The sequence below is a fragment of the Zingiber officinale genome, chromosome 5B, assembly GCF_018446385.1.
Source record: "Zingiber officinale cultivar Zhangliang chromosome 5B, Zo_v1.1, whole genome shotgun sequence".
Taxonomy (NCBI): domain Eukaryota; kingdom Viridiplantae; phylum Streptophyta; class Magnoliopsida; order Zingiberales; family Zingiberaceae; genus Zingiber; species Zingiber officinale.
This window is the reverse complement of record NC_055995.1, coordinates 103017425-103026306: the sequence shown is the minus strand read 5'-3', so window position 1 is coordinate 103026306 and position 8882 is coordinate 103017425. Positions and strand designations below refer to the sequence as shown.

The window sequence follows — 8882 nt, the reverse complement described above, 5'->3', positions numbered from 1 at the left end:
GTACTAATATTTTTTATCACCTTACTTTTTGTGACTATTTGGAAAACACTGATTGAATAGTCAAGTCTACCACTCGTTCCACAGTCTACTTCGCCTACTTTCCATAGCCTTGCTCTTCGCCTATCACCGTCGTGGGCTGCCGGGGACCACCTTTTGATGATCTCGCCCAAACTTTTCCAAAACTGTGCCACGTGGCCAGACTCCATTGGCCGCACCGACCGTCAAGCCTCGGGAACCGGATCCTCGCGGTGGGGGCCGCCGGGAACCAAATACCCGAGATTGCCCTTCGCAACTCCCGAAACCACCACTCTGCCCTCTCCACCGCACTCCGCCTAAATGTCGCTCCGCCGACAACTCAGGCTCCCTCCTCCGCGAGTCATTAGGATCCACCGGACTCGTCGAACAGGCTTCGTCCGGTCCGAACGGTTCGTCGAGCGCCACCTGTGATTGCCGACCTCACCCATTTTGCACTCGCTTTGGGAGTGGAGGGCAGCGCTGCGCGTGCTTGGATCGTATACGGCTTATGGATTTCGTTAATTTGGGGAGAAGATCGAGGGTAATATGGGAAACGGGCAGCTGGTTATTTATTCGTGGGACTACGGTTCGAAGCGAAGGACGCAGCCGAGCAAGTCATAGATACGGGCAGCCTGCTCCGCTTTCATTGGCGCGTATATAAACCAGAGATCAGAGGTAGAACTCCATTTCCACTAAAGTTAGGAGGGTCAGCGCAGGGAGAAAGGGCGGGACGGCAGTGAGGGGCGAAGGGAGAACTGGAGGAGGAGGAGGAGGAGGCAGTTGAAGAAGTACGAGCGTCGATTGCGATATTGATAGGTTTGGACGCCCGAATACCGCTAATCTTGGTTCCGCAACCATCTAGAACCCTCCCTCCGCCGCCGCCCTCCTCCCCAGGGAAATCGCTGCCGCCGCGGTCGATCCACGCTAATGAAGCTGTACGGAGGAGGTTCCGGCCCCGAAACTGGTCTCGAAGGTACCTCTGTTTGCTTTTCTCGTTCTCCTTTGGTGTGTATTTGGCGCCGTATCGGGAGATTGGGATAATGTTAGAAATTTCCCCTTTTGCCTGCTTATTTTTGTGCGCTGAAGAGTCCATGTGGCGCTTGGGATTTGGAGGAGGAGGAGACGGGCAGTACCCGGAGAGACCTGGAGAGCCGGATTGTGCCTACTACATGAGGACTGGAGCGTGCAGCTATGGTGAGAAGTGCCGTTACAATCATCCCCGCCATCGTCGATCAGTAAGGATTTTGTAGGAATTTTACTTTTGAACTGCTTTCATTAGGTCGCGTTCATTCTCTTGGGGTCTCGCTTTTATCAACTTATGCTGTTTTCTTGCCCCATCTAACTGTTTAACTTTTTTTGTAATTAAAATGAAATGGGATAAAGTATGTATTTTGAGACACAAAAGTTACCAAAAATCGCAAGCCATTACTTTGGGACTTTGATTGCAATTCCTGCAGCTTCACCCTTGCATTAGTAAGTTGTTTCTACACCATTTTCAGTTGACTGGAGCTGGCAGGACTGGCGCTGTGGAGTATCCTGAGCGAGTCGGTCAGCCTGTATGCGAGGTACTTCACTTAATATTTTCTTGATTAGATCTCTATCTTTTGTCACTAAGTTGCGAAACGAGAATTTGATCTGATCTTTAAGCACCAGGGATTTTATTTGAATTTGGAGTTTTGCATTGTTTACGTTTAGTGTTAACAATACTGAACTTTCTTTGTAGCACTACATGAGAACTGGAAATTGTAAATTTGGATCCACTTGCAAGTTTCATCACCCTAGACAGGAAGGATCTTCAACAGTCTCATTGAATTATAGTGGATACCCATTAAGACCGGTTAGACTCTTCTATTGTGTACTTTGAATGGATTGGTAATATACAAGTTGACATTTTCTCCAAGGAGCATGTTGACATGGTTGATACTCATGTCAGCGAACTTGGTGAAACTGCAGGGCGAGAAAGAGTGTGCCTTCTACATCAAGACAGGACTGTGCAAATTTGGTCCTACCTGTAAATTCCATCACCCACAACTTGCTGGGCCCTCTGTCCCGTCTCCTGCGCCTACATTTTATCCATTGGTGCAGCAACTATCAGTTCCTTCTCATCAATATCCCCCTTATGTTAATTGGCAAGTTGCTAGACCATCAGTGCTGCCTGGATCATATATGCCAGTGTCTTACCCTCCTATGATATCACCTGGAGTCGTTCCAGTTCAGGGCTGGAACACTTATGCGGTTTGTGAATTTTTTGGTTTTTTTTTGCCATAATTTTCAGAGCCCAGAAGAGATAATTACTGATATCTTATTTCGTGAAAATTCAGGCAATCCAGGCACATATGAACCCTGTAGCAACATCTTCTGGTCAACAATCAATTCAAGTGGGGCAAATCCAAGGATTACCAAACCAAGTGTCTTTTACAGAAGCAACTGCATCTGGACCTCAAATTTCTTCATCATCAGCTGGACCTCCAAGTGCTGGTCAGAGGGAAATCAAGTATCCTGAGAGACCTGGGCAACCTGAATGCCAGTTCTACCTGAGGACAGGGGATTGTAAATTTGGAGCCATGTGCAAATATCATCATCCCCCAGATTGGAACATGCCAAGGACTAATGTTATTCTAAATGCTTTAGGCTTACCCCTTCGACCGGTAACACTACGACTCCACTTTATACTTTGATCATGTGTAGAAAATTGAGCTAATGATTTTCTGAGAGCTGAAATGTTGTCTTGAGTGCTTAATTTCTTATTTGTGTTCCAAAGTATGGGATTGTGTTTCAAAATCTTAAGCATGAAGAGTTTTGAGTATCTACTATCTAATAACCCTTAAGCTCTGAAATTCAAAAAATGTAGAAAACATGTCCATTTCAGGCTCCTAAATTTCGCCCACAAATTTAGGGTAAATTTTTTTAGAAAATTCTCATTTTGTGAAGGAACAAAAACAATCTTTTTGTCTTTAATTGTTGCTTGCATATGGCACTGCATTGGGTCACACTGGTCCTGCTCAACCTAAGTGAAATATAATATCTTCATAATGGAATATCTTAGAACATCTTATTATTGACAAGTCAACATTTTTTCTTCAAAAGTGACAGGGTGCAAGTTAACGTAATTAATCCGATAAACTTTTTTTTTTTTGGGTGGGGGGGGGGGGGGGAATCACAAAGGTTACCTTTTTATGGATTATCTTTCTTCCTAATTATATTTATTTTCTTTCTCTATTATGGTGCACTTATTTATGGTCTTCAAAATTTCTTTCAAAGACCTTCTTCCAGTGATCTTCAGAACTTTGATACTTTAGAATCTGATACCTGGAACTCTTTATGTGGTAGATTGACTACAATTTCATGTGTTTAACATTTACTCATAAATGTAAACATGTATCTGAGTTCTGAATGCCCAAAATACATTCATGTTCATTTAGTGACAAACTCTATGTATCTAGTAGGATAAAAATGGTAGTACCTTGGTTCTTTTACCTTTTTATGTGTATTTTATATGGCTGGTGAAATTAAAGTGTACTTGGTCATGAAATGCCAAAACTTAACCTCTTTTACATGATGAATAGATGATAAGGCTTACAGATCATTCTGCACAATCATCTATCTTGTTTTAAGATTCCATGCCCATGTTATAGCCTATAACTACCATTTTGTAGTCGATTCTTAGAGCAATCACCTATTTTCACATAGTTTGCATGTGTAGAGCCCATACCAACAGTGACTTCCTAGCACAGGTGGCTTGACTAAATCATCTGATTTTGTAAATTATTCCTCAGTTTATAAGGTGCAATTTATGAATTGTGAGGATGAATTCAAAATTGTACTTTAATGGAAAAAACTAGAGGAAAACCATTTAAAAGATGCAAAACAATCACTAAGAAAATGTTTAAAACAACATTGCAGGAGGACATTATAAGTCTTTTGAATGATAAAGTAGATGTGTATTGGAAGATTAGAATGTGATGAATGTCGACTCAATATTTGAGTTGGCACGAGCTTCCCATGATTGATGTTTTTGTTTCCTTAGATAGCTTATTTTTCCTGCAATCTCAACTTCACTATTATTGTCAGGACCCAACAAATAATAGTGGTTGCCAAATTTTGTTAATAATCAGGCTCAGAATGGATGAGTTCAAGTAAAATATTTACCTAGGTTGATGACTCTCAGTTAACTTTAGTCTAGGTTGTAGTAGTCTGGTACAAATTGTAAATGAGGCTTCTAGTGGAGTGACTGAAGGTGTATTGTGGTTGGACTTGAGGTAGATCTGCACTTGGATGCTTGTTTGAAGCTGATATTGCTCAATTTGAGCTGGCTTGGGTTTTTCTAGAGACTTGTCAGAGGTGGGAGGACTGCTCTGTTCGGAAGGTTGGGGGACTGTTCGGAAGGTTGGGGGATACATTGCTCCTCCCATCTCTTCCATAATTAGGCTCTCTCTCTCTCGGTTGTATGCACGCCCAAGGGATAGTCAATGAAGCTAATTGGGATTATCATTTTTTTTCTCTCGGTTGTATGCAGTGGAGCCCCCATGGTTATAGCTGAGGTGGTAAGTGGATGGAGGTTTGCCACTTGAGGTCGAGGGGTCAAACCTTAGAGCTAGCAGGGCGTAAATCTTTGCATAACTCCCCCCAAATCCACTTGTCTCCTCAATCACCGTGATTTATCTCTTCCGTGTTGGTCTGGGCCTGGGCACTTGGGGCGAGCGCTTCGTCTTTTGCCACTTGGTTGTATGTAGTGGAAAGCTCTTAGAAGGCTACATATGATTTTGGAATGACACTGTCTATGATGCAAAGGTGTTCAAGATGATGGGAGGGCGACTTGTATGGTCCTCAGGAATAAGAACTACCTAATTTCTTAGTGGCATGTGGTGGCTTCAGGTTGGAGTTGCTTGAGAGCGACAAACGAGCTTTGAGCTTACACTGGCTACAATTTGAGTTGTACACGCGGAACCTGTCTGCCATCCCAAAAAGTTCTGGAAGCTTCAAGGGTGATTTCCCCACATTCAATTACAAAAAGAGAATTCTCAAAACTTCAGTTTGATAATGATTTTCTGACCAAGTGAATTAAAACATGAAACTACTGTAGCTGAATATAAGAGGCTTCAACTATGTTGAAACCTGTTCTGCTTTTAGGCCCTAACCATTATAGAACATTAGAAGCCATGACAAGTCTCTTTAATGATGGAAACATAAAAATGATATGCTGCCACCAGTAGCCATTGATAATTGCCTGCTATCCTTCGGGTTGATGATCTACTCAAAGGGGTTGGCTAGTGCACAGATCATACTACCTCCAAATCTGAGGTAATTTCCATAGAACTAGAAATATCTCAGCAGAGATTGAAGGAGATCCTATAATTACAATAAACTGCATATAGAAAGAACTTGTTGTCTACCATTGCCAATTGATTGACTTAAGTTGAATAGTCATTCATGATTCAACTACAAGTCGTAGTCATCATCATCGATTTGGGCTAACTATTTCCCTTGATTGATATTTGACTAGGAATATTCAAATAAATGAAGTCCGTTTTTTGATACATTAATTAATATTTCTTTTGGTCTCCTTCTACCCATCACACCTATTTTAATACGTTCAACTTTATAACTATATAATCAACTTGTCACCTTTAAACATGGCCATTATATATATTTCTCTCATTTTATTATTGATTAGAGCTGCACCTATTGCTCTTGGATATTAGTATTTTTAGTAAGTTCATCCATCTTATCATTCTCATTTGCTATATTACTTTTTGAATGAGTTGATTTTTAATAGTCCAATACTGCAATCAAAAAGTATGTGGCGGGCTTTACAAACCCTAAACCCTAATGGGCATATGGCAATCACACAAAACTGTCATTCTTTATTCTATTAATGGTATTTTCATCAATTTCTTCCTATTCTATTATAATAGGTGCCAAGCTTGTTATGGTCATTTTCTTGGCAGTAGCTGCAGGGCAAATTTTCTGTCCAATCATCAAAAACTAAGCATTGTTTCTAGGTTTGTCATTGGTACCATACAAAGACAAAAGAGAGCTTCAAAAGGATGAATATTCCAAGTGGGATTGTGTGTTAGAAAAAAAGGAATCTAGCAAATTGGAGTAAATTTTCTACATTAGCATGAAAAATCTTGTTTTATGTTGACTTGCTATTCTCACTGAAGTAATTAACTCATTTGATTATTTTTTGGTTGATTTTTCCCCTCCAAAGTAATGTTTTATCTACTGGAGAATTAACATTATTTTTTGTCTGAATTCTGTTGCAGGGAGCTCAAACTTGCACTTACTACATGCAGCACGGCTCGTGTAAGTTTGGACAAACATGCAAATATGATCATCCATTTCTGACTATGAGCTACAACTCATCCATGTCTTCTCTCTCTGATCTGCCTCCTGCCTCTTACCCTACTGGATTCCCTGTTGCAGCATTCGCTCCCTCATCAGCCAGAGAGCTGCAGCCTGAATTTATTTCTAGCCAAGAACATTTCTCTTTGAGAAAACCTTCTGAAAACTGAATTAGAGGCCCTGCTACTGCAATAGTTCAATCTTTCTGCAAGAATTTCAGTCTCCAGTTGCTCATCCATCCTTAAATTTCCACTCCAATCACTAGAGACAACCCATTCTAGCCAGAAGATATGTAGTTGAAGCTGAGAAAAGTTGAATTTGCTATTTAGATTCTTCTTTGAAGTACAGCTGAAGCTCATATTTCATTGCTTAAGAATGGAAGGGAGGTACATGGCTTGGTCAATCTCCTTGCCCTTTTAGTATTATCATTGTTCTCACAGACGACACCATCACCTTCTTTGGAAATAAGCTACTGCTGGTGCAGGCATGGCACTGGCTGGGGTCCTTTTTTTCCCCTCAATGCAGGAGCATTTCATTTAGTTACAAGGCCAAACAAAGCTACTATTCCCTCTTCCAGCTTTTATCCCTCCCAAGCTAGGATCAATGACTACACGCCTTCCCTCCTCCCTGCTCTAAACAGTTTGTCAAATCTCTTTACAATCACACAATGTGCATTCCTTCACAGCAGCTGCAGTTGCTGGGTATTTTGCAGTAGACCTCTTATTCATCGTTTTGTCTCTGCCATTTATGAGCAGAATATTTCGCAACTGGTGTAATTTATGATCAGAACATCCTCCGGCAAGGTACTGCAGATAATTGCTTTCCATTCTTAATTTAATTTCATCTTGATGTCTCTTTAGTGTTGATCTGACTAAGGTATTGTATTTTCATGGTCTATTGAGTATTTTTTTTAAAGTAATTATCTGCACTCGAACTCTTGATCACATAGCAGCTTTGTTCTAAAGCTCTCCTTGAATATCTATTTCTATATGACTATTTTAAATATATAATAGTCATTATCTATTCTAATAGTTTGGGGTTCATAGAGTGGGTTGAGCCATTTACAGAGTTTAAGTGGTTTGGGTAATCCATATTGCATTTGATTCAATTGATCCTGTTGAGTTGATCTATTGGGATTGCTCATTTGGTCGGGTTGGATCAGACAGGATAGTTGACCCAATCAATCTGGTCAGGTCGATTGGTTTCAACTATTCATTGGTTGAGTATTTGAGTTGATCTAATTAGGCCGGTTTAGCTGGTCCATCTGATCGGTCTTATAGTAGTAAGCAATTTTGTTAGGTTTATTGAAGTAAATTATGTGCAGATGTATTTAAAAAAAAAATTATGTGAATTGCTTTTATTGTAAAAATTGTATTCCTTATTAATATATTATATGAATCAAATAAAGAATTTTTAGCTAAAACAAATATAATATTATTTCTTGGCTATAATTTGATTTTCTATTTGTGAACCAAATGTTTGTTTTCAAATTTATCAAAAAGAGCAATTGTTTTCATTGGTTTTTCAAGATATCACTGATTCAATTCATTTCATTGGATTTATTACCGTTTAAATAGTTAGTTGGTTAATCAATCGATGAAGGGGAAGACAATTGACTCAATGCGATTTTAGGTAATTTGTTATTATTTATTATTATTAACTCGCCTACCGGAATGATACCACTAAAATTGGCATGCCCCGTGTACTTCAATAATATATTAAAAGAGATCTAGATATCATATATTCGGGATAATTAAGCAATTTTTTTAATTTATTGTACGAGAAAATAGCAAATGAAATAAAATGTAAATACAACAAAATAAAAATCAACTACAACATGAAAATGTAAATCAAATGATTAAGTGTATATCTGAATAGATAAGTATGAATTTAATCTTATTTAAATAGTCCAGAAGTAATAACTTTAATTTCTTCCTTCAATTTTTCGTTTATATATAAATATGTATTTCTATTCATGCAGTTTTTTTTTATTGTAATTTAGAATCTTAACATTACTGCCATTTATTATCATCAAATAAATTTTTTACTATTTACTTAGTAGATATATCGATCATCGATAGTAAAAAATTAGTGTTGGTTAATTTTAACGGATATAAAATATTTTATTGGATGTCTGATTTCTTTTATGCAAAGAATTATTTTACTAGTGTTAATATTTTAAGACAGTTTTAATATGATCAACCAAGTCAATTTAGGTCATATTAGTTTTAACCATTTATCTAAGTGTGCAGGAACTTAGGAACACAGGAAGTCGAACGAAAGACGCAGCTAGCGAGAAGAACGACACGGGACAGAGCCGACGAGCTCAGTGTGTCTGAGGGACGAGATGCTGTGGAAGAGTACGCGGACGGACGAGAAGGAGGCACGCGACATTTCTGAGGGATGAGAAGCCGAAACGGAAGATTGCTCGAAGATCGGAAAATGGGTTCGGGTGAGCCCTATTTCGGATGGCCGAAATCACCCAAACAAGCAGAGTTAGAGCCGGAGCGAAAGACTCGGAC

General features: G+C 39.3%; 1 protein-coding gene across 2 annotated transcripts; it reads left to right on the top strand.

Moving 5' to 3' along the window:
* The first annotated feature begins 594 nt into the window (after positions 1-594).
* Positions 595-7213, top strand: LOC121985232 (zinc finger CCCH domain-containing protein 5-like). 2 transcript variants are annotated; one of them, XM_042538551.1, is made up of 7 exons: positions 595-988; positions 1129-1250; positions 1515-1580; positions 1739-1852; positions 1969-2250; positions 2337-2663; positions 6282-7213. In XM_042538551.1, exons 1-7 carry the CDS (start codon positions 943-945, stop codon positions 6528-6530), a joined length of 1206 nt encoding a protein of 401 aa, XP_042394485.1. In that variant the 5' UTR covers positions 595-942; the 3' UTR covers positions 6531-7213. The 2 variants fall into 2 exon arrangements, with proteins under 2 accessions (XP_042394485.1, XP_042394484.1); XM_042538550.1 differs by having other exon boundaries at positions 1102-1250.
* Positions 7214-8882: the final 1669 nt, after the last annotated feature.

What these genes read in the sequence shown, in the direction of transcription:
- LOC121985232 (XM_042538550.1), top strand. Translation starts at nt 943, where the DNA reads ATGAAGCTGTACGGAGGAGGTTCCGGCCCCGAAACTGGTCTCGAAG. An exon ending in CCCCGAAACTGGTCTCGAAG is followed by an intron (nt 989 to 1,101) that starts GTACCTCTGTTT and finishes TGTGCGCTGAAG; the next exon opens with AGTCCATGTGGCGCTTGGGA. An exon ending in TAGGCTTACCCCTTCGACCG is followed by an intron (nt 2,664 to 6,281) that starts GTAACACTACGA and finishes ATTCTGTTGCAG; the next exon opens with GGAGCTCAAACTTGCACTTA.